Source organism: Oncorhynchus nerka, linkage group LG18, assembly GCF_034236695.1.
Source record: "Oncorhynchus nerka isolate Pitt River linkage group LG18, Oner_Uvic_2.0, whole genome shotgun sequence".
Classification (NCBI taxonomy): domain Eukaryota; kingdom Metazoa; phylum Chordata; class Actinopteri; order Salmoniformes; family Salmonidae; genus Oncorhynchus; species Oncorhynchus nerka.
Genome location: NC_088413.1, coordinates 82,248,367 through 82,274,790, shown reverse-complemented (window position 1 = coordinate 82,274,790; position 26,424 = coordinate 82,248,367). Strand labels below are relative to the sequence as shown.

General features: G+C 46.1%; 2 protein-coding genes across 8 annotated transcripts in view; both read right to left on the bottom strand.

Moving 5' to 3' along the window:
- The window catches only part of smoc1 (SPARC related modular calcium binding 1), a 573,206-nt gene that overhangs the window by 136,015 nt on the left and 410,767 nt on the right, over positions 1-26,424 (bottom strand). The gene's annotated exons all lie outside the window — the stretch shown is intronic.
- psen1 (presenilin 1) overlaps positions 1-26,424 on the bottom strand; it is a 62,872-nt gene that overhangs the window by 11,752 nt on the left and 24,696 nt on the right. Inside the window, exons 5-8 of the mRNA XM_065004414.1 lie at positions 8,674-8,741; positions 7,033-7,253; positions 4,473-4,571; positions 17-121 (exon numbers count right to left, since the gene is read on the bottom strand). Of these exons, the coding sequence (XP_064860486.1) occupies positions 17-121; positions 4,473-4,571; positions 7,033-7,253; positions 8,674-8,741 (493 nt within the window). The remainder of the gene's footprint in view (positions 1-16; positions 122-4,472; positions 4,572-7,032; positions 7,254-8,673; positions 8,742-26,424) is intronic.

Sequence of the window (26,424 nt, the reverse complement as noted above, 5' to 3'; positions counted from 1 at the left end):
GACACTACAGACTCACATTGACTCTCGACCTGAGTGATGGGGGCCTCTGTTGAGGTCTTCCTGGTCATTGGTCTGTGTCCGAGGCCAGTGTCTGCCATGTTGACCAGCCACACCATGGTCGCTGGGGAGGGAGGGACAGGATGGTACAGTAGACATTACATTACTCGGCAGCTATGGGCATTCATGTTTAAGACAAACAACAACATCTTAACTGTATACCAGATTCACTGCCTGTCTGAAAGCATGTGCTAGCTAGTGAAAACATATAGCATAGATAATACTAACAGGCAACACATGAGTTTCCAATCAATACCATATCCATCAACATATCCTAATACCATATCCTAATACCATAATACCATATCCTAATACCATACCATAATACCATATCCTAATACCATATCCTAATACCATACCATAATACCATATCCTAATACCATATCCTAATACCATACCATAATACCATATCCTAATACCATAATACCATACCATAATACCATACCATAATACCATATCCTAATACCATATCATAATACCATATCCTAATACCATATCCTAATACCATATCCTAATACCATAATACCATACCATAATACCATATCCTAATACCATAATACCATATCCTAATACCATATCCTAATACCATAATACCATATCCTAATACCATATCCTAATACCATAATACCATATCCTAATACCATATCCTAATACCATAATACCATATCCTAATACCATATCCTAATACCATAATACCATATCCTAATACCATATCCTAATACCATAATACCATATCCTAATACCATATCCTAATACCATAATACCATATCCTAATACCATAATACCATATCCTAATACCATATCCTAATACCATAATACCATATCCTAATACCATACCATAATACCATATCCTAATACCATATCCTAATACCATAATACCATACCATAATACCATACCATAATACCATATCCTAATACCATATCCTAATACCATATCCTAATACCATAATACCATATCCTAATACCATAATACCATATCCTAATACCATACCATAATACCATATCCTAATACCATATCCTAATACCATATCCTAATACCATAATACCATATCCTAATACCATAATACCATATCCTAATACCATATCCTAATACCATAATACCATATCCTAATACCATATCCTAATACCATATCCTAATACCATATCCTAATACCATAATACCATATCCTAATACCATAATACCATATCCTAATACCATATCCTAATACCATAATACCATATCCTAATACCATATCCTAATACCATATCCTAATACCATATCCTAATACCATAATACCATATCCTAATACCATACCATAATACCATATCCTAATACCATATCCTAATACCATAATACCATATCCTAATACCATATCCTAATACCATATCCTAATACCATAATACCATATCCTAATACCATACCATAATACCATATCCTAATACCATACCATAATACCATATCCTAATACCATACCATAATACCATATCCTAATACCATACCATAATACCATAATACCATATCCATCAACATATAATAATACCATAATACCATATCCTAATACCATAATACCATATCCTAATACCATATCCTAATACCATAATAACATATCCTAATACCATATCCTAATACCATATCCTAATACCATAATAACATATCCTAATACCATAATACCATATCCTAATACCATAATACCATATCCTAATACCATATCCTAATACCATAATAACATATCCTAATACCATATCCTAATACCATATCCTAATACCATATCCTAATACCATAATAACATATCCTAATACCATATCCTAATACCATAATACCATATCCTAATACCATAATACCATATCCTAATACCATATCCTAATACCATAATACCATATCCTAATACCATAATACCATATCATAATACCATATCCTAATACCATAATACCATATCCTAATACCATATCCTAATACCATAATACCATATCCTAATACCATATCCTAATACCATAATACCATATCATAATACCATAATACCATATCCTAATACCATAATACCATATCCTAATACCATAATACCATATCCTAATACCATAATAACATATCCTAATACCATAATAACATATCCTAATACCATAATACCATATCCTAATACCATAATACCATATCCTAATACCATAATACCATATCCTAATACCATAATACCATATCCTAATACCATAATAACATATCCTAATACCATATCCTAATACCATAATACCATATCCTAATACCATATCCTAATACCATATCCTAATACCATAATACCATATCCTAATACCATAATAACATATCCTAATACCATAATAACATATCCTAATACCATAATACCATATCCTAATACCATAATACCATATCCTAATACCATATCCTAATACCATATCCTAATACCATATCCTAATATCATAATACCATATCCTAATACCATACCATAATATCATAATACCATATCCTAATACCATATCCTAATACCATATCCTAATACCATATCCTAATACCATAATACCATATCATAATACCATATCCTAATACCATACCATAATACCATATCCTAATACCATATCCTAATACCATATCCTAATACCATAATACCATATCCTAATACCATATCCTAATATCCTAATATCATAATACCATATAATTATACCATATCATAATACCATATCCATCAACATACCATAATACCATATCATAATACTATATCATAATACCATAATACCATAGCTTTACACCACTCCAGCCGGCATTGCGCATGGTGATCTGAGGCTTGTGTGCGGCTGCTCGGCCATGGAAAACCATTTAATGAAGCTCCCGACGAACAGTTATTGTACTAGCGTTGCTTCCAGAGGCAGTTTGTAACTCAGTAGTGAGTGTTGCAACCGAGGACAGACAATGTTTATGCGCTACGTGCTTCAGCACTCGGCGGTCCCGTTCTGTGAGCTTGTGTGGTCTACCACTTCCTGGCTGAGCCGTTGTTGCTCCTAGACATTTCCACTTCACAGTAACGGCACTTACAGTTGACCGGGGCAGCTCCAGCAGGACAGAAATTTGACAAACTGACTTGTTGGAAAGGTGACGATCCTATGACGATGCCATGTTGAAAGTCACTGAGTTTTTCAGTAAGGGCCATTCTACTGACAATGTTTGTCTATGGAGATTGCATGGCTGTGTGCTCGATTTTCTAACCCCCGTCAGCAACGGGTGTGGCCGAAATAGCAGAATTCGCTCATTTGAAGGGGGTGTCCACATACTTTTGTATATATAGTGTACTCCATAAATGTTTTTAAACTGGAACCGGTTGGGGATCTTCAGACGACTCGTGAGCCGTCCAAGAGCAAAACTACTCACATGTACGTTTTAGTGAGGGTCTCACCTTTCCACAGAGGGGTCATGTTAGAGTGGAGGCCAAATTGTTCGGTTGCTACAGACAGAAGGGTGGCAGAAGAGGCTGTACAAAAGTCTGTGTTGCCCAGCAACAGCCCCAAAACATCACTGCTCTAGAGGAGATCTGCATGGAGGAATGGGCCAAAATACCAGCAACAGTGTGTGAAAACCTTGTGAAGACTTACAGAAAACGTTTGACCTCTGTCATTGCCAACAAAGGGTATATAACAAAGTATTGAGATAAACTTTTGTTATTGACCAAATACTTATTTTCCACCATAATTTGCTAATAAATTCATTAAAATCCTACAATGTGATTTTCTGGATTTTTCTCATTTTGTCTGTCATAGTTGAAGTGTACCTATGATGAAAATTACAGGCCTCTCTCATCTTTTTAAGTGGGAGAACTTGCACAATTGGTGGCTGACTAAATACTTTTTTTGCCCCACTGTACAGACAGAAGGTGGCAGAAGAGGCTGTACAAACTTCAGACGAGTCTTGTGATGCTTTTGTGGGGGTCGTAGGTCAAAAGGGAGAGCACCATCGTGTTTGTGAGGGTGATCTTTCCATAATAGTATGTAGGCCAAACCGTTTGTGAGATCCCGAAAATCACATTTTACCGCAGATGTAGGTAGGGCGACATTAAACTGACAGGGATTTCTTTACGATGCTAATAAAGTTTCTGTGGGGGGCTCGAACATCGACTCATGGATCGTGTGCAATTCAGAGGGTGAGGAGGCAAGAAAAAATATATAAGTGCCTTTGAACAGGGGTATGGTAGTAGGTGCCAGGCGCACCGGTTTGAGTCAAGAACTGCAACGCTGCTGGGTTTTTCCACACAACCGTTTCCTATGTGTATCAAGAACGGCCCATTTACCCAAAGGACATCCAGCCAAACCGACACAATCATAGCTTTCACCTGGTCAGTCGACGCCATGGAAACACCAGGTGTTCCTAATGTTTTGTCCACTCGGTGTATATGTAATACAGGTTACAGGTGTTGATGTACGAGGGGTGACGTGCGTCTTACAGGAGTAGATGAGAGCAGGGAAGATGGGTTCGTTCCTCTCCTGGGCTGTCTCCACTAGGATACGTAGAGGACCTTTGGGGCAGAGCACTGCTAGCAGATCTAGGGAGGGAGAAACAGGGGTCGTATTCATCAGAGCACCACTAACAGGGGTCGTATTCATCAGAGCACCGCTAGGAGGGTCGTATTCAGCAGAGCACTGCTAGGAGGGTCGTATTCATCAGAGCACCGCTAGGAGGGTCGTATTCAGCAGAGCACTGCTAGGAGGGTCGTATTCATCAGAGCACTGCTAGGAGGGTCGTATTCATCAGAGCACTGCTAGGAGATCTATGGAGGGAGAAACAGGGTCGTGTTCATCAGAGCACCGCTAACAGGGGTCGTATTCATCAGAGCACCTCTAGCAGATCTATGGAGGGAGAAACAGGGGTCGTATTCATCAGAGCACCTCTAGCAGATCTATAGAGGGAGAAACAGGGGTCGTATTCATTAGGGCACCGCTAGGAGGGTCGTATTCAGCAGAGCACTGCTAGGAGGGTCGTATTCATCAGAGCACTGCTAGGAGGGTCGTATTCATTAGGGCACCTCTAGCAGATCTATAGAGGGAGAAACAGGGGTCGTATTCATCAGAGCACCTCTAGCAGATCTATAGAGGGAGAAACAGGGGTCGTATTCATCAGAGCACCTCTAGCAGATCTATAGAGGGAGAAACAGGGGTCGTATTCATTAGGGCACCTCTAGCAGATCTATAGAGGGAGAAACAGGGGTCGTATTCATTAGGGCACTGCTAGGAGGGTCGTATTCATTAGGGCACCTCGTGGCAAAATGTTTTGTAACAGAAAATGTAAACAGGCATTTGTTATTGTACAGTTCAGATAACACACTGAAACAAGGAGAAGCTTTCTTCCATTTGGTGCCTAATGAATATGACGCAGAGCTTTGAGTCAGGACAGAATAGTGTTGGAGACAGAACAGAGGGTGCTTTGAGAGAGAGACCAATAGAAATGTTAAAGAATGTCTGAGACTGACTGGGTGTAAACTCTTTATCAACACCACCTAAAGGGAGAACACAGATGGAATCAGGACAAGTAGTGTTGGACCCAAAACACAAGGCTCTTTGGGACCGAGACCAAGTAAAAAATATTTTATCTGATTTAAAAGACATTTCTGAGGCTGGGTGGGTGAAAACTCTGACCACCAGCACTGTTACTCCCAATAAACTAAACCTAAACGGACCACTGTTACCCCCACCAAACCTAAACTAACCACTGTTACCCCCACCAAACCTAAACTAACCACTGTTACCCCCACCAAACCTAAACTAACCACTGTTACCCCCACCAAAACAAAACAGACCACTGTTACCCCCACCAAACCAAACCTAAACGGACCACTGTTACCCCCACCAAACCAAACCTAAACTAACCACTGTTACCCCCAATAAACTAAACCTAAACAGACCACAGTTACCCCCACCAACCCAAAACAGACCACTGTTACTTACCCCCACCAAACCTAAACCGCCCACTGTTACTTACCCCCACCAACCCAAAACAGACCACTGTTACCCCCACCAAACCTAAACCGCCCACTGTTACTTACCCCCACCAACCCAAAACAGACCACTGTTACCCCCACCAACCCAAAACAGACCACTGTTACCCCCACCAACCCAAAACAGACCACTGTTACCCCACCAACCCAAAACAGACCACCCCCCCACCAACCCAAAACAGACCAGTTACACCCACCAACCCAAAACAGACCACTGTTACCCCCATCAACCCAAAACAGACCACAGTTACCCCCAACAAATGTAAACCGACCACTGTTCTACCTCAAGCTAAACACTTTTAGGTTAAATAAATCTACAATGACCACTATTCTGTCGTGGCCGTTATTCTCCGACAGTGGTTGCGTTCCAACTGGCACCCTATTCCCTATATAGTGCACTACTTTAGACCAGGTGCCTGGTCAGAAGTAGTGCACTAGATAGGGAATAGGGGCCATTTGGGAGAACGCTTCGGGAAGAGGCAGCTTTAAGAGGAAATCTGCTCCTATCTAAGGTTGTCTAAATTAAGAATGTCTTAACCTCAGCGGTCATGACTTTCTCTACCCCCCCACTTCCTGTCTCAGATGGGTGTTTCCTGTTTGTCGACCAGTCAGATCCTTCCTTTCAACAACGGTCAGGAAATCTAGGTGCTGCCCTGAGTCTCGTCTGAAGAGGACTTGAGATCGATAGAGAGCAGTAAAACAAATAGAGCAACTAGAGAGATAGGTCATCTTCACAAAGAGAAACATGGGAGGGGCTGTGTCCCCATCTCCTTTGTCCTGAAGTGTACACTCATTCACTACATTCCACATGTCTAAAACTATTGTATCGGTAGAGGCATGGGCTAGAGGGAGTTTCCACCATGTTTCTTAGACCAGTCTTTTCCTATTGAGTCAAAGAAGGGAAGTGAACAAGTGTACACTTTGGGCAGAAGGAGAGATAATTGGAGCCGTGGCTACAGTCTCACAGCGAGAGACCTGTATACAAGCCAAAGACTCAAGCCGGACGTCTCACCATAGACAGATATAACGGCCAGGATGAGCCAGGCGGTCCACTCAGGAAGGTACTTGATGAAGACCAGGGCCATGAGAGCAGAGATCATGATGAGGTAGGCCTGCTGCAGGCGGAGAGGCCCCTTCCAGTGGATACAGACCATCCCTACCACCCCGAAGTTCCAGACGATCACAGCCAAGGTGATCCAGTCCATCGCCACGTTGTACGTCTTGAACACTTCTCTGGGGGAGGACAAGAGTCTGTTACGTTTAGGAGGACAGAGGACAGGGGGAGGACAAGAGTCTGTTACGTTTAGGAGGACAGAGGACAGAGGACAGGGGGAGGACAAGAGTCTGTTACGTTTAGGAGGACAGAGGACAGAGGGCGGCAGGGTAGCCTAGTGGTTAGAGTGTAGAGGAGGTAGGGTAGCCTAGTGGTTAGAGTGTAGAGGAGGCAGGTAGGCTAGTGGTTAGAGTGTAGAGGAGGTAGGGTAGCCTAGTGGTTAGAGTGTAGAGGAGGCAGGGTAGCCTAGTGGTTAGAGTGTAGAGGTGGCAGGTAGCCTAGTGGTTAGAGTGTAGAGGAGGCAGGTAGCCTAGTGGTTAGAGTGTAGAGGAGGTAGGGTAGCCTAGTGGTTAGAGTGTAGAGGAGGTAGGGTAGCCTAGTGGTTAGAGTGTAGAGGAGGTAGGGTAGCCTAGTGGTTAGAGTGTAGAGGAGGCAGGTAGCCTAGTGGTTAGAGTGTAGAGGTGGCAGGTAACCTAGTGGTTAGAGTGTAGAGGAGGCAGGTAGCCTAGTGGTTAGAGTGTAGAGGTGGCAGGTAACCTAGTGGTTAGAGTGTAGAGGTGGCAGGTAACCTAGTGGTTAGAGTGTAGAGGAGGCAGGTAGCCTAGTGGTTAGAGTGTAGAGGAGGCAGGTAGCCTAGTGGTTAGAGTGTAGAGGAGGTAGGGTAGCCTAGTGGTTAGAGTGTAGAGGAGGTAGGGTAGCCTAGTGGTTAGAGTGTGGAGGAGGCAGGTAGCCTAGTGGTTAGAGTGTAGAGGAGGCAGGTAGCCTAGTGGTTAGAGTGTAGAGGGGGCAGGTAGCCTAGTGGTTAGAGTGTAGAGGGGGCAGGTAGCCTAGTGGTTAGAGTGTAGAGGAGGTAGGGTAGCCTAGTGGTTAGAGTGTAGAGGAGGCAGGTAGCCTAGTGGTTAGAGTGTAGAGGGGGCAGGTAGCCTAGTGGTTAGAGTGTAGAGGGGGCAGGTAGCCTAGTGGTTAGAGTGTAGAGGGGGCAGGTAGCCTAGTGGTTAGAGGCAGGTAGCCTAGTGGTTAGAGTGTAGAGGAGGCAGGGTAGCCTAGTGGTTAGAGTGTAGAGGTGGCAGGTAGCCTAGTGGTTAGAGTGTAGAGGAGGCAGGTAGCCGAGTGATTAGAGCCTTGAATTAGTAACCGAAAGGTTGCAGGTTCAAATCCCCGAGCTGACAAGGTAAAAATCTGTTGTTCTGCCCCTGAACAGGCAGAAAATAAGAATTTGTTCTTAACTGACTAGCCTAGTTAAATAAAGGTTAAAAAATATATATATCTGCCCAGTCTTATATATATCACACTCTTACACAGCAGATTCACCGATGACTTGAAATATACATGTGATTGAAAAGAGAGAGAGAGAGAATAAGATATCGAAGAATGACTCACTTGAGGTATATGAAAGAGAAGAAGAACAGGAGGAGTAGAGAGGAGAGGAACAGCCAGCCTTGGATCACCTGAAGGGACACACAGAGATCAATAACAGCCAACTGTCTGTATAACATGTATCTAGACACACACAGGAGAGGACTGGGTAAGAGATGCTACAGGGATGAGTGATACCAGGGTTGTGTTCATCAGCCAACAAGCGGAAGAAAACAGACTGAAAAAGGGACGACTTCCTGGACTTGTCCATCAAGTTAAACGTTATGATACGTTGGTTGCAAACTGATTTACTTTGTGTCCTAATGAATACGACCCTATTGGCATTGTCAGAGCAGCATCTCTTACCCTGCAGCGTCTCTTACCCTGTAGCATCTCTTAGCCTGTAGCGTCTCTTAGCCTGTAGCGTCTCTTACCCTGTAGCAGCAGTACTTGTATAGCATCTCTTACCCTGTAGCATCTCTTACCCTGTAGCATCTCTCTTACCCTGTAGCATCTCTTACCCTGTAGCATCTCTTACCCTGTAGCATCTCTCTTACCCTGTAGCATCTCTTGCACCCTGTACATCTCTTACCCTGTGTAGCATCTCTTACCCTGTAGTATCTCTTATCTCTTGTAGCAGCATCTCTACTGTAGCATCTCTTACCCTGTAGCATCTCTTACCCTGTAGCATCTCTTACCCTGTAGCATATCTTATGTAGCATCTCTTACCCTGTAGCATCTCTTACCCTGTAGCATCTCTGTACTGCAGCATCTCTTACCCTGTAGCATCTCTTACCCTGCAGCATCTCTTACCCTGCATCATCTCTTACCCTGTACCCTGTAGCATCTCTTACCCTGTAGCATCTCTTACCCTGTAGCATCATCTCTTACCCTGTAGCATCTCTTACCCTGTAGCATCTCTTACCCTGCAGCATCTCTTACCCTGTAGCAGCATCTCTTACCCTGTAGCATCTCTTACCCTGCAGCATCTCTTACCCTGTAGCATCTCTTACCCTGCAGCATCTCTTACCCTGTAGCATCTCTTACCCTGTAGCATCTCTTACCCTGCAGCATCTCTTACCCTGTAGCATCATCTCTTACCCTGCAGCATCCTGCAGCATCTCTACCCTTAGCAGCATCTTACCCTGTAGCATCATCTTACCCTGCAGCATCTCTTACCCTGCAGCATCTCTTACCAGCATCTCTTACCCTGTAGCTGTAGCATCTCTTACCCTGCATCTCTTACCTTACCCTGCATCTTGTATGCAGCATCTCTTACATCTCTTACCCTGCAGCATCTCTTACCCTGTAGCATCTCTTACCCTGTAGCATCTCTTGTATCTCTCTTACCCTGCAGCATCTCTTACCCTGTAGCATCTCTTACCCTGTAGCATCTCTTACCCTGCAGCATCTCTTACCCTGTAGCATCTCTTACCCTGTAGCAGCATCTCTTACCCTGTAGCATCTCTTACCCTGCAGCATCTCTTACCCTGCAGCATCTCTTACCCTGCAGCATCTCTTACCCTGTAGCATCTCTTACCCTGTAGCATCTTACCCTGTAGCATCTCTTACCCTGCAGCATCTCTTACCCTGTAGCATCTCTTACCCTGTAGCATCTCTTACCCTGCAGCATCTCTTACCCTGCAGCATCTCTTACCCTGTAGCATCTCTTACCCTGTAGCATCTTACCCTGCAGCATCTCTTACCCTGCAGCATCTCTTACCCTGTAGCAGCAGTACTTGTATAGCATCTCTTAGCCTGCAGCATCTCTTACCCTGTAGCAGCAGTACTTGTATAGCATCTCTTACCCTGTAGCATCTCTTACCCTGTAGCATCTCTTAGCCTGTAGCATCTCTTACCCTGCAGCATCTCTTACCCTGTAGCAGCATCTCTTACCCTGTAGCAGCATCTCTTACCCTGTAGCAGCATCTCTTACCCTGTAGCAGCATCTCTTACCCTGTAGCAGCATCTCTTACCCTGTAGCAGCATCTCTTACCCTGCAGCATCTCTTACCCTGTAGCATCTCTTACCCTGTAGCATCTCTTACCCTGTAGCAGCGTCTCTTACCCTGTAGCATCTCTTACCCTGCAGCGTCTCTTACCCTGTAGCGTCTCTTACCCTGTAGCGTCTCTTACCCTGTAGCAGCATCTCTTACCCTGTAGCAGCATCTCTTACCCTGTAGCAGCATCTCTTACCCTGTAGCAGCATCTCTTACCCTGCAGCATCTTACCCTGCAGCATCTTACCCTGCAGCATCTCTTACCCTGCAGCATCTCTTACCCTGTAGCATCTCTTACCCTGTAGCATCTTACCCTGCAGCATCTCTTACCCTGTAGCATCTTACCCTGCAGCATCTCTTACCCTGCAGCATCTCTTACCCTGTAGCAGCATCTCTTACCCTGTAGCATCTCTTACCCTGTAGCAGCATCTCTTACCCTGTAGCAGCATCTCTTACCCTGTAGCAGCATCTCTTACCCTGTAGCAGCATCTCTTACCCTGTAGCATCTCTTACCCTGTAGCATCTCTTACCCTGTAGCATCTCTTACCCTGTAGCATCTCTTACCCTGCAGCATCTCTTACCCTGCAGCATCTCTTACCCTGTAGCATCTTACTTAGCCCTGTATAGCATCTCTTACCCTGTAGCATCTCTTACCCTGTAGCATCTCTTACCCTGCAGCATCTCTTACCCAGCATCTCTTAGCATCTCTTACCCTGCAGCATCTCTTACCCTGTAGCATCTCTTACCCTGTAGCATCTCTTACCCTGCATCTCTTACCCTGTAGCAGCATCTCTTACCCTGTAGCAGCATCTCTTACCCTGTAGCAGCATATCTTACCCTGCAGCAGCATCTCTTACCCTGCAGCAGCATCTCTTACCCTGTAGCAGCATCTCTTAGCCTGTAGCATCTCTTAGCCTGTAGCGTCTCTTACCCTGTAGCAGCAGTACTTGTATAGCATCTCTTACCCTGTAGCATCTCTTACCCTGTAGCATCTCTTACCCTGCAGCATCTCTTAGCCTGCATAGCATCTCTTACCCTGTAGCATCTCTTACCCTGTAGCATCTCTTACCCTGTAGCATCTCTTACCCTGTAGCATCTCTTACCCTGTAGCATCTCTTACCCTGCAGCATCTCTTACCCTGTAGCATCTCTTACCCTGCAGCAGCGGTACTTGTATAGCATCTCTTACCCTGTAGCATCTCTTACCCTGTAGCATCTCTTACCCTGTAGTATCTCTTACCCTGTAGCATCTCTTACCCTGTAGCATCTCTTACCCTGTAGCATCTCTTACCCTGTAGCAGCGGTACTTGTATAGCATCTCTTACCCTGTAGCATCTCTTACCCTGTAGCAGCGGTACTTGTATAGCATCTCTTACCCTGTAGCATCTCTTACCCTGTAGCATCTCTTACCCTGTAGCAGCAGTACTTGTATAGCATCTCTCTTACCCTGTAGCATCTCTTACCCTGTAGCATCTCTTACCCTGTAGCATCTCTTACCCTGCAGCATCTCTTACCCTGTAGCATCTCTTACCCTGTAGCATCTCTCTTACCCTGTAGCATCTCTCTTACCCTGTAGCATCTCTTACCCTGTAGCATCTCTTACCCTGCAGCATCTCTACCCTGTAGCATCTCTTACCCTGTAGCAGCAGTCTTGTATAGCATCTCTCTTACCCTGTAGCATCATCTCTCTTACCCTGTAGCATCTCTTACCCTGTAGCATCTCTTACCCTGCAGCATCTCTTACCCTGTAGCATCTCTTACCCTGTAGCATCTCTTACCCCCTGTAGCATCTCTTACCCTGTAGCATCTCTTACCCTGTAGCATCTCTTACCCTGTAGCATCTCTTACCCTGTAGCATCTCTTACTTACATCTCTTACCTGTAGCATCTCTTACCCTGTAGCATCTCTTACCCTGTAGCAGCGGTACTTGTAGCATCTCTTGTGTAGCATCTCTTACCCTGTAGCATCTCTTACCCTGTAGCATCTCTTACCCTGTAGCAGCAGTACTTGTCTCTTACCCTGTAGCATCTCTTACCCTGCAGCATCTCTTACCCTGTAGCATCTCTTACCCTGTAGCATCTCTTACCCTGTAGCATCATCTCTTACCCTGTAGCATCTCTTACCCTGTAGCATCTCTTACCCTGCAGCATCTCTTACCCTGTAGCAGCATCTCTTACCCTGTAGCATCTCTTACTGTAGCATCTCTTACCCTGTAGCAGCATCTCTTACCCTGTAGCAGCATCTCTTACCCTGTAGCATCTCTTACCCTGTAGCATCTCTTACCCTGTAGCAGCATCATCTCTTACCCTGTAGCATCTCTTACCCTGTAGCATCTCTTACCCTGTAGCATCTCTTACCCTGTAGCATCTCTTACCCTGTAGCATCTCTTACCCTGTAGCATCTTACCCTGCAGCATCTCTTACCCTGCAGCATCTCTTACCCTGTAGCATCTTACCCTGCAGCATCTCTTACCCTGTAGCAGCAGTACTTGTATAGCATCTCTTAGCCTGCAGCATCTCTTACCCTGTAGCAGCAGTACATCTCTTACCCTATAGCATCTCTTACCCTGTAGCATCCTTACCCTGCAGCATCTCTTATAGCATCTGTAGCATCTCTTACCCTGTAGCAGCATCTCTTACCCTGTAGCATCTCTTACCCTGTAGCATCTCTTGTAGCAGCATACCCTGTAGCATCTCTTACCCTGTAGCAGCAGTACTTGTATAGCATCTCTTACCCTGCAGCATCTCTTACCCTGTAGCATCTCTCTTACCCTGCATAGCATCTCTTACCCTGTAGCATCTCTTACCCTGTAGCATCTCTTACCTGTACAGCATCTCTTACCCTGTAGCTCTCTTACCCTGTAGCATCTCTTACCCTGTAGCATCTCTTACCCTGTAGCATGTAGCATCTCTTACCCTGCAGCATCTCTTACCCTGTAGCATCTCTTACCCTGTAGCAGCATCTCTTTACCCTGTAGCATCTCTACCCTGTAGCATCTCTTACCCTGTAGCATCTCTCTCTTACCCTGTAGCATCTCTTACCCTGTAGCATCTCTTACCCTGTAGCATCTCTTAGCCTGTAGCATCTCTTACCCTGTAGCATCTCTTACCCTGTAGCATCTCTTACCCTGTAGCAGCGGTACTTGTATAGCATCTCTTACCCTGTAGCATCTCTTACCCTGTAGCATCTCTTACCCTGTAGCAGCAGTACTTGTATAGCATCTCTTACCCTGTAGCATCTCTTACCCTGTAGCATCTCTTACCCTGTAGCATCTCTTACCCTGTAGCATCTCTTACCCTGTAGCATCTCTTACCCTGTAGCATCTCTCTTACCCTGTAGCATCTCTTACCCTGTAGCATCTCTTACCCTGTAGCATCTCTTACCCTGCAGCATCTCTTACCCTGTAGCATCTCTTCCCTGTAGCATCTCTTACCCTGTAGCAGCATCTCTTTACCCTGCCTGTGCAGCATCTCTTACCCTGTAGCATCTCTTACCCTGTAGCATCTCTCTACCCTGTAGCATCTCTTACCCTGTAGCATCTCTTACCCTGTAGCATCTCTTACCCTGTAGCATCTCTTACCCTGTAGCATCTCTTACCCTGTAGCATCTCTTACCCTGTAGCATCTCTTACCCTGTAGCATCTCTTACCCTGTAGCATCTCTTACCCTGTAGCATCATCTCTTACCCTGTAGCATCTCTCTTACCCTGTAGCATCTCTTACCCTGTAGCAGCATCATCTCTACCCTGTAGCATCTCTTACCCTGTAGCATCTCTTACCCTGTAGCATCTGTGCCCTGTAGCATCTCTTACCCTGTAGCATCTCTTACCCTGCAGCATCTCTTACCCTGTAGCATCTTCTTACCCTCTCTTACCCTGTAGCATCTCTCTTAGCATCTCTTACCCTGCATCTAGCATCTCTTACCCTGTAGCATCTCTTACCCTGTAGCATCTCTTACCCTGCAGCACTCTTACTGTATAGCATCTCTTACCCTGTAGCATCTCTTACCCTGTAGCATCTGCCCATCTCTTAGCCTGTAGCATCTCTTACCCTGCAGCATCTCTCTTACCCTGCATCATCTCTTACCCTGTAGCATCTCTTGTACCCTGTAGCATCTCTTACCCTGTAGCATCTCTTACCCTGTAGCATCTCTTACCCTGGCATCTCTTAGCATCTGTAGCATCTCTTACCCTGTAGCATCTCTTACCCTGTAGCAGCATCTCTTACCCTGTAGCATCTCTTACCCTGTAGCAGCATCTTGTATAGCATCTCTTACCCTGTAGCATCTCTTACCCTGTAGCATCTCTTACCCTGTAGCATCTCTTACCCTGTAGCATCTCTTACCCTGTAGCATCTCTTACCCTGTAGCATCTCTACCCTGTATAGCATCTCTTACCCTGTAGCATCTCTTACCCTGTAGCATCTCTTACCCTGTAGCAGCATCTTGTATAGCATCTCTTACCCTGTAGCATCTCTTACCCTGTAGCATCTCTTACCCTTAGTGGCATCTCTTACCCTGTAGCATCTCTTACCCTGTAGCATCTCTTACCCTGTAGCATCTCTTAGCAGCGGTACTTGTATAGCATCTCTTACCCTGTAGCATCTCTTACCCTGTAGCATCTCTTACCCTGTAGCATCTCTTGCCCTGTAGCATCTCTTACCCTGTAGCATCTCTTACCCTGTAGCATCTCTTACTTGTATAGCATCTCTTACCCTGTAGCATCTCTTACCCTGTAGCATCTCTTACCCTGTAGCATCTCTTACCCTGTAGCATCTCTACCCTGTAGCAGCTTACCCTGTAGCATCTCTTACCCTGTAGCATCTCTTACCCTGCATCTCTTACCCTGTAGCATCTCTCTTACCCTGTAGCATCTCTTACCCTGTAGCATCTCTTACCCTGTAGCATCTCTTACCCTGTAGCATCTCTTACCCTGTAGCATCTCTTATGTAGCATCTCTTAGCCCTGTAGCATCTCTTGCAGCATCTCTTGCCCTGTAGCATCTCTTTACCCTGCAGCAGCGGTACTTGTATAGCATCTCTTACCCTGTAGCATCTCTTACCCTGTAGCATCTCTTACCCTGTAGCATCTCTTACCCTGTAGCATCTCTTCTCTTACCCTGCAGCATCTCTTACCCTGTAGCAGCATCTCTTACCCTGTACTTGTGTAGCAGCTCTCTTACCCTGTATAGCATCTCTTACCCTGTGTAGCAGCTCTTACCCTGCAGCATCTCTTACCCTGTAGCATCTCTTACCCTGTAGCATCTCTTACCCTGTAGCATCTCTTACCCTGTAGCATCTCTTGTGTAGCATCTCTTACCCTGTAGCATCTCTTACCCTGTAGCATCTCTTACCCTGTAGCATCTCTTACCCTGTAGCATCTCTTACCCTGTAGCAGCATCTCTTACCCTGTAGCATCTCTTGTGTAGCATCTCTTACCCTGTAGCAGCATCTCTTACCCTGTAGCAGCAGGTCTTGTATAGCATCTCTTACCCTGTAGCATCTCTTACCCTGTAGCATCTCTTACCCTGTAGCATCTCTTACCCTGTAGCATCTCTTACCTGCAGCATCTTACCCTGTAGCATCTCTTACCCTGTAGCATCTCTTACCCTGTAGCATCTCTTACCCTGTAGCATCTCTTACCCTGTAGCATCTCTTACCCTGTAGCATCTCTCTCTTACCCTGTAGCATCTCTTACCCTGTAGCATCTCTTACCCTGTAGCATCTCTTACCCTGTAGCATCTCTTGCCCTGTAGCATCTCTTACCCTGTAGCAGCATCTCTTACCCTGTAGCATCTCTTACCCTGTAGCATCTCTTACCTCTTACCCTGTAGTCTCTTAGCATCTCTTACCCTGTAGCATCTCTTACCCTGTAGCAGCATCTCTTACCCTGTAGCATCTCTTACCCTGTAGCATCTCTTACCCTGTAGCATCATCTCTTACCCTGTAGCATCTCTTACCCTGTAGCATCTCTTACAGCATCTCTTACCCTGTAGCAGCATCTCTTACCCTGTAGCATCTCTTACCCTGTAGCATCTCTTACCCTGTAGCATCTCTTACCCTGCAGCATCTCTTACCCTGTAGCATATCTTACCCTGTAGCATCTCTTACCCTGTAGCATCTTACCCTGCAGCGTCTCTTACCCTGCAGCGTCTCTTACCCTGCAGCGTCTCTTACCCTGTAGCGTCTCTTACCCTGTAGCAGCATCTCTTACCCTGTAGCATCTCTTACCCTGTAGCATCTTACCCTGCAGCATCTCTTACCCTGCAGCATCTTACCCTGCAGCATCTTACCCTGCAGCATCTCTTACCCTGCAGCATCTCTTACCCTGTAGCATCTCTTACCCTGTAGCATCTTACCCTGCAGCATCTCTTACCCTGTAGCATCTTACCCTGCAGCATCTCTTACCCTGCAGCATCTCTTACCCTGTAGCAGCATCTCTTACCCTGTAGCAGCATCTCTTACCCTGTAGCAGCATCTCTTACCCTGTAGCAGCATATCTTACCCTGCAGCAGCATCTCTTACCCTGCAGCAGCATCTCTTACCCTGTAGCAGCATCTCTTAGCCTGTAGCATCTCTTAGCCTGTAGCGTCTCTTACCCTGTAGCAGCAGTACTTGTATAGCATCTCTTACCCTGTAGCATCTCTTACCCTGTAGCATCTCTCTTAGCCTGCATCATCTCTTAGCCTGCAGCATCTCTTACCCTGTAGCATCTCTTACCCTGTAGCATCTCTTACCCTGTAGCATCTCTTACCCTGTAGCATCTCTTACCCTGTAGCATCTCTTACCCTGTAGCATCTCTTACCCTGTAGCAGCATCTCTTACCCTGTAGCATCTCTTACCCTGTAGCATCTCTTACCCTGTAGCATCTCTTACCCTGTAGCATCTCTTACCCTGTAGCATCTCTTACCCTGTAGTATCTCTTACCCTGTAGTATCTCTTACCCTGTAGCAACGGTACTTGTATAGCATCTCTTACCCTGTAGTATCTCTTACCCTGTAGCAGCGGTACTTGTATTCTTACCCTGTAGCATCTCTTACCCTGTAGCATCTCTTACCCTGTAGCAGCATTACCCTGTAGCAGCAGTCTCTTACCCTTGTACCCTGCAGCATCTCTTACCCTGTAGCATCTCTTACCCTGTAGCATCTCTTACCCTGTAGCATCTCTTACCCTGTAGCATCTCTTACCCTGTAGCATCTCTCTTACCCTGTAGCATCTCTCTTACCCTGTAGCATCTCTCTTACCCTGTAGCAGCAGTACTTGTATAGCATCTCTTACCCTGCAGCATCTTACCCTGTAGTATCTCTTACCCTGTAGCAGCAGTACTTGTATAGCATCTCTCTTACCCTGTAGCATCTCTTACCCTGTAGCATCTCTTACCCTGTAGCATCTCTTACCCTGCAGCATCTCTTACCCTGTAGCATCTCTTACCCTGTAGCATCTGTACTTGTATAGCATCTCTTACCCTGTAGCATCCCTACCCTGTAGCATCTCTTACCCTGTAGCATCTCTTACCCTGTAGCAGCTCTACTTGTATTGCATCTCTAGCATCTCTTACCCTGTAGCATCTCTTACCCTGTAGCAGCATCTCTCTTACCCTGTAGCATCTCTTACCCTGTAGCATCTCTTACCCTGTAGCATCTCTTACCCTGTAGCATCTCTTACCCTGTAGCATCTCTTACCCTGTAGCAGCAGTACTTGTATAGCATCTCTTACCCTGCAGCATCTCTTACCCTGTAGCATCTCTTACCCTGTAGCATCTTACCCTGCAGCATCTCTTACCCTGCAGCATCTCTTACCCTGTAGCATCTTACCCTGCAGCATCTCTTACCCTGCAGCATCTCTTACCCTGTAGCATCTCTTACCCTGTAGCAGCATCTCTTACCCTGTAGCAGCATCTCTTGTGTAGCATCTCTTACCCTGTAGCATCTCTTACCCTGTAGCATCTCTGTACCCTGTAGCATCATCTCTTACCCTGTAGCAGCATCTCTTGTGTAGCATCTCTTACCCTGCAGCATCTCTTACCCTGCAGCATCTCTTACCCTGTAGCATCTCTTCTCTTACCCTGTAGCATCTCTTACCCTGTCTCTTACCCTGCATCTTACCCTGTAGCATCTCTTACCCTGCAGCATCTCCCTTACCCTTTACCCTGTAGCATCTCTTACCCTGTAGCAGCATCTTGTTACCTCTGTAGCATCTCTTACCCTGTAGCAGCAGTACTTGTATAGCATCTCTTACCCTGTAGCATCTCTTACCCTGTAGCATCTCTTACCCTGTAGCATCTCTTACCCTGCAGCATCTCTTACCCTGTAGCATCTCTTACCCTGTAGCATCTCTTACCCTGTAGCATCTCTTACCCTGTAGCAGCAGTACTTGTATAGCATCTCTTACCCTGTAGCATCTCTTACCCTGTAGCATCACTCATCTCTTACCCTGTAGCAGCATCTTACCCTGTAGCATCTCTTACCCTGTAGCATCTCTTACCCTGTAGCATCTCTCTCTTTACCCTGTAGCACCCTGTAGCATCTCTTACCCTGTAGCATCTCTTACCCTGTAGCATCTCTCTACCCATCTGTAGCATCTCTTACCCTGTAGCATCTCTTACCCTGTAGCATCTCTTACCCTGTAGCATCTCTTACCCTGTAGCATCTCTTACCCTGTAGCATCTCTTACCCTGTAGCATCTCTTACCCTGCAGCATCTCTTACCCTGTAGCATCTCTTACCCTGCAGCAGCGGTACTTGTATAGCATCTCTTACCCTGTAGCATCTCTTACCCTGTAGCATCTCTTACCCTGTAGCATCTCTTACCCTGTAGCATCTCTTACCCTGTAGCATCTCTTACCCTGTAGCATCTCTTACCCTGTAGCATCTCTTAACCCTGTAGCATCTTGTATGTAGCATCTCTTACCCTGCAGCGGTACATCTCTTACCCTGTAGCATCTCTTACCCTGTAGCATCTCTTTACCCTGTAGCATCTTGTATAGCATCTCTTACCCTGTAGCATCTCTTACCCTGTAGCATCTCTGTAGCAGCGGTACTTGTAGCATCTCTTACCCTGTAGCATCTCTTACCCTGTAGCATCTCTTACCCTGTAGCATCTCTTACCCTGTAGCATCTCTTACCCTGTAGTATCTCTTACCCTGTAGTATCTCTTACCCTGTAGCAACGGTACTTGTATAGCATCTCTTACCCTGTAGCATCTCTTACCCTGTAGCATCTCTTACCCTGTAGTATCTCTTACCCTGTAGCAGCGGTACTTGTATAGCATCTCTTACCCTGTAGCATCTCTTACCCTGTAGCATCTCTTACCCTGTAGCATCTCTTACCCTGTAGCATCCCCTGTAGCATCTCTACCCCCATATAGCATCTCTTACCCTGTAGCATCTCTTACCCTGTAGCATCTCTTACCCTGTAGCATCTCTTACCCTGTAGCAGCATCTCTTACCCTGTAGCATCTCTTACCCTGCAGCATCTCTTACCCTGTAGCATCTCTTACCCTGCAGCATCTCTTACCCTGTAGCATCTCTTACCCTGTAGCATCTCTTACCCTGTAGCGTCTCTTACCCTGTAGCATCTCTTACCCTGTAGCATCTCTTACCCTGCAGCATGCAGCATCTCTTACCCTGTAGCATCTCTTACCCTGTAGCATCTCTTACCCTGTAGCATCTCTTACCCTGTCTCTTACCCTGCATCTCTTACCCTGTAGCATCTCTTACCCTGTAGCAGCATCTCTGTACCCTGCCTGTAGCAGCATCTCTTACCCTGTAGCATCTCTGTGTAGCAGCATCTCTGTAGCATCTCTTACCCTGTAGCATCTCTTACCCTGTAGCATCTCTTACCCTGTAGCATCTCTTACCCTGTAGCAGCATCTACTTGTATAGCATCTCTTACCCTGTAGCATCTCTTACCCTGTAGCATCTCTTACCCTGTAGCATCTCTTACCCTGTAGCAGCATCTCTTACCCTGTAGCATCTCTTACCCTGTAGCATCTCTTACCCTGTAGCATCTCTTCTCTTACCCTGTAGCATCTCTTACCCTGTAGCATCATTCTTACCCTGTAGCATCTCTTACCCTGTAGCATCTCTGTAGCATCTCTTACCCTGTAGCATCTCTTACCATCTCTTACCCTGCAGCATCTCTTACCCTGTAGCATCTCTTACCCTGCAGCATCTCTTACCCTGTAGCATCTCTTACCCTGTAGCATCTCTTACCCTGTAGCATCTCTTACCCTGTAGCATCTCTTACCCTGTAGCATCTCTTACCCTGTAGCATCTCTTACCCTGTAGCAACGGTACTTGTATAGCATCTCTTACCCTGTAGCATCTCTTACCCTGTAGTATCTCTTACCCTGTAGCAGCTCTTACTTGTAGCATCTCTTACCCTGTAGCATCTCTTACCCTGTAGCATCTTACCCTGTAGCATCTCTTACCCTGTAGCATCTCTTACCCTGTAGCATCTCTTACCCTGTAGCATCTCTTACCCTGTAGCAGCATCTCTTACCCTGTAGCAGCATCTCTTACCCTGTAGCAGCATCATCTCTCTTACCCTGTAGCATCTCTTACCCTGCAGCATCTCTTACCCTGTACCTGTAGCATCTCTTACCCTGTAGCATCTCTACCCTGTAGCATCTCTTACCCTGCAGCATCTCTTACCCTGTAGCATCTCTTACCCTCTTACCCTGTAGCATCTCTTACCCTGTAGCATCTCTTACCCTGCAGCATCTCTTACCCTGTAGCATCTCTTACCCTGCAGCATCTCTTACCCTGTAGCATCTCTTACTTAGCATCTACATCTCTTACCCTGTAGCATCTCTTACCCTGCATCTCTTACCCTGTAGCATCTCTTACCCTGTAGCATCTCTTACCCTGTAGCATCTCTTACCCTGTAGCGTCTCTTACCCTGTAGCGTCTCTTACCCTGTAGCAGCATCTCTTACCCTGTAGCAGCATCTCTTACCCTGTAGCATCTTACCCTGCAGCATCTTACCCTGCAGCATCTCTTACCCTGCAGCATCTCTTACCCTGTAGCATCTCTTACCCTGTAGCATCTCTTACCCTGTAGCATCATAGCTCTACCCTGCAGCATCTCTTACCCTGTAGCATCTCTTACCCTGTTACCCTGCATCTCTTACCCTGTAGCATCTCTTACTTGTAGCATCTCTTACCCTGTAGCATCTCTTACCCTGTAGCATCTCTTACCCTGCAGCATCTCTTACCCTGTAGCATCTCTTACCCTGTAGCATCTCTTACCCTGTAGCATCTCTTACCCTGTAGCAGCGGTACTTGTATAGCATCTCTTACCCTGTAGCATCTCTTACCCTGCAGCATCTCTTACCCTGTAGCATCTCTTACCCTGTAGCATCTCTTACCCTGCATATCTACCCTGTAGCATCTCTTACCCTGTAGCATCTCTTACCCTGTAGCATCTCTTACCCTGTAGCATCTCTTACCCTGTAGCATCTCTTACCCTGTAGTATCTCTTACCCTGTAGCAACGGTACTTGTATAGCATCTCTTACCCTGTAGCATCTCTTACCCTGTAGCATCTCTTACCCTGTAGCATCTCTTACCCTGTAGCATCTCTTACCCTGTAGCATCTCTTACCCTGTAGCATCTCTTACCCTGTAGCATCTCTTACCCTGTAGCAGCATCTCTTACCCTGTAGCATCTCTTACCCTGTAGCATCTCTTACCCTGCAGCATCTCTTACCCTGCAGCATCTCTTACCCTGTAGCATCTCTTACCCTGTAGCATCTTACCCTGCAGCATCTCTTACCCTGCAGCATCTCTTACCCTGTAGCATCTCTTACCCTGTAGCATCTTACCCTGCAGCATCTCTTACCCTGCAGCATACCCTGCAGCATCTCTTACCCTGTAGCAGCAGTACTTGTATAGCATCTCTTAGCCTGCAGCATCTCTTACCCTGTAGCAGCAGTACTTGTATAGCATCTCTTACCCTGTAGCATCTCTTACCCTGTAGCATCTCTTACCCTGTAGCATCTCTTACCCTGTAGCATCTCTTACCCTGTAGCAGCATCTCTTACCCTGTAGCAGCATCTCTTACCCTGCAGCATCTCTTACCCTGTAGCAGCATCTCTTACCCTGTAGCATCTCTTACCCTGCAGCATCTCTTACCCTGTAGCATCTCTTACCCTGTAGCATCTCTTACCCTGTAGCATCTCTTACCCTGTAGCATCTCTTGTAGCATCCTGTAGCATCATCTCTTAGCCCTGTAGCATCTCTTACCCTGCAGCATCTCTTACCCTGTAGCATCTCTTACCCTGCAGCATCTCTTACCCTGTAGCATCTCTCTTAGCATCTCTGTAGCCTGCAGCATCTCTTAGCCCTGTAGCATCTCTTACCCTGTAGCATCTCTTACCCTGTAGCATCTCTTACCCTGTAGCATCTCTTACCCTGCATCTCTTACCCTGTAGCATCTCTTACCCTGTAGCATCTCTTACCCTGTGTAGCATCTCTACCCTGCAGCATCTCTTACCCTGTAGCATCTTACCCTGTAGCATCTCTTACCCTGTAGCAGCATCTTACTTGTAGCAGCATCTCTAGCAGCATCTCTTACCCTGTAGCATCTCTTACCCTGTAGCATCTCTTACCCTGTAGCAGCAGTACTTGTATAGCATCTCTTACCCTGTAGCATCTCTTACCCTGTAGCATCTCTCTTAGCCTGCAGCATCTCTTAGCCTGCAGCATCTCTTACCCTGTAGCATCTCTTACCCTGTAGCATCTCTCTTACCCTGTAGCATCTCTTACCCTGTAGCATCTCTTACCCTGTAGCATCTCTTACCCTGCAGCATCTCTTACCCTGTAGCATCTCTTACCCTGCAGCAGCTCTTACTTGTATAGCATCTCTTACCCTGTAGCATCTCTTACCCTGTAGCATCTCTTACCCTGTAGCATCTCTTACCCTGTAGCATCTCTTACCCTGTAGCATCTCTTACCCTGTAGCATCTCTTAGCCTGTAGCATCTCTTACCCTGTAGCATCTCTTACCCTGTAGCATCTCTCTTAGCCTGCAGCATCTCTTAGCCTGCAGCATCTCTTACCCTGTAGCATCTCTTACCCTGTAGCAGCAGTACTTGTATAGCATCTCTTACCCTGTAGCATCTCTTACCCTGTAGCATCTCTTACCCTGTAGCATCTCTTACCCTGTAGCATCTCTTACCCTGTAGCATCTCTTACCCTGTAGCATCTCTTACTTGTGTAGCATCTCTTACCCTGTAGCATCTCTTACCCTGTAGCAGCATACTTGTATAGCATCTCTTACCCTGTCTCTTACCCTGCATCTCTTACCCTGTAGCATCTCTTACCCTGTAGCATCTCTCTTACCCTGTAGCATCTCTTACCCTGTAGCATCTCAGCATCTCTTACCCTGTAGCATCTCTTACCCTGTAGCATCTCTACCCTGTAGCATCTCTTACCCTGTAGCAGCGGTACTTGTATAGCATCTCTTACCCTGTAGCATCTCTTAGCCCTGTAGCATCTCTTACCCTGCAGCATCTCTTACCCTGTAGCAGCTCTCTGTGCAGCATCTCTTACCCTGTAGCATCTCTTACCCTGTAGCATCAGCTCTTATCTCTTACCCTGTAGCATCTCTTACCCTGTAGCGTCTCTTACCCTGTAGCAGCATCTCTTACCCTGTAGCAGCATCTCTTACCCTGTAGCAGCATCTCTTACCCTGCAGCATCTTACCCTGCAGCATCTTACCCTGCAGCATATCTTACCCTGCAGCATCTCTTACCCTGCAGCATCTCTTACCCTGTAGCATCTCTTACCCTGTAGCATCTTACCCTGCAGCATCTCTTACCCTGCAGCATCTCTTACCCTGTAGCATCTCTTACCCTGTAGCAGCATCTCTTACCCTGTAGCAGCATCTCTTACCCTGTAGCATCTCTTACCCTGTAGCATCTCTTACTTGTAGCAGCATCTCTTACCCTGTAGCATCTCTTACCCTGTAGCATCTCTTACCCTGTAGCATCTCTCTTAGCCTGCAGCATCTCTTAGCCTGCAGCATCTCTTACCCTGTAGCATCTCTTACCCTGTAGCATCTCTCTTACCCTGTAGCATCTCTTACCCTGTAGCATCTCTTACCCTGTAGCATCTCTTACCCTGCAGCATCTCTTACCCTGTAGCATCTCTTACCCTGTAGCAGCGGTACTTGTATAGCATCTCTTACCCTGTAGCATCTCTTACCCTGTAGCATCTCTTACCCTGTAGTATCTCTTACCCTGTAGTATCTCTTACCCTGTAGCAACGGTACTTGTATAGCATCTCTTACCCTGTAGCATCTCTTACCCTGTAGCAGCATCTCTTACCCTGTAGCATCTCTTACCCTGTAGCATCTCTTACCCTGTAGCATCTCTTACCCTGTAGCAGCAGTACTTGTATAGCATCTCTTACCCTGTAGCATCTCTTACCCTGTAGCATCTCTTACCCTGTAGCATCTCTTACCCTGTAGCATCTCTTACCCTGTAGCATCTCTTACCCTGTAGCATCTCTCTTACCCTGTAGCAGCAGTACTTGTATAGCATCTCTTACCCTGTAGCATCTCTTACCCTGTAGTATCTCTTACCCTGTAGCAGCAGTACTTGTATAGCATCTCTCTTACCCTGTAGCATCTCTTACCCTGTAGCATCTCTTACCCTGTAGCATCTCTTACCCTGTAGCATCTCTCCCTGTAGCATCTCTTACCCTGTAGCAGCATCATCTCTTACCCTGCAGCATCTCTTACCCTGTAGCATCTCTTACTTGTATAGCATCTCTTACCCTGTAGCATCTCTTACCCTGTAGCATCCTGTAGCATCTCTTACCCTGTAGCAGCGGTACTTGTATAGCATCTCTTACCCTGTAGCATCTCTTACCCTGTAGCATCTCTTACCCTGTAGCAGCGGTACTTGTATAGCATCTCTTACCCTGTAGCATCTCTTACCCTGTAGCATCTCTTACCCTGTAGCATCTCTTACCCTGTAGCAGCAGTACTTGTATAGCATCTCTTACCCTGCAGCATCTCTTACCCTGTAGCATCTCTTACCCTGTAGCATCTCTTACCCTGTAGCATCTCTTACCCTGCAGCATCTCTTACCCTGTAGCATCTCTTACCCTGTAGCATCTCTTACCCTGCAGCATCTCTTACCCTGCAGCATCTCTTACCCTGTAGCATCTCTTACCCTGTAGCAGCATCTCTTACCCTGTAGCAGCATCTCTTACCCTGTAGCAGCATCTCTTACCCTGCAGCAGCATCTCTTACCCTGCAGCATCTCTTACCCTGTAGCATCTCTTACCCTGCAGCATCTCTTACCCTGCAGCATCTCTTACCCTGTAGCATCTCTTACCCTGTAGCATCTCTTACCCTGTAGCATCTTACCCTGCAGCATCTCTTACCCTGCAGCATCTCTTACCCTGTAGCATCTTACCCTGCAGCATCTCTTACCCTGTAGCAGCAGTACTTGTATAGCATCTCTTAGCCTGCAGCATCTCTTACCCTGTAGCAGCAGTACTTGTATAGCATCTCTTAGCCTGCAGCATCTCTTACCCTGTAGCGTCTCTTACCCTGTAGCGTCTCTTACCCTGTAGCGTCTCTTACCCTGTAGCATCTCTCTTACCCTGTAGCATCTCTCTTACCCTGTAGCAGCAGTACTTGTATAGCATCTCTTACCCTGCAGCATCTTACCCTGTAGCATCTCTTAGCCTGTAGCATCTCTTAGCCTGTAGCATCTCTTAGCCTGTAGCATCTCTTAGCCTGTAGCATCTCTTACCCTGTAGCATCTCTTAC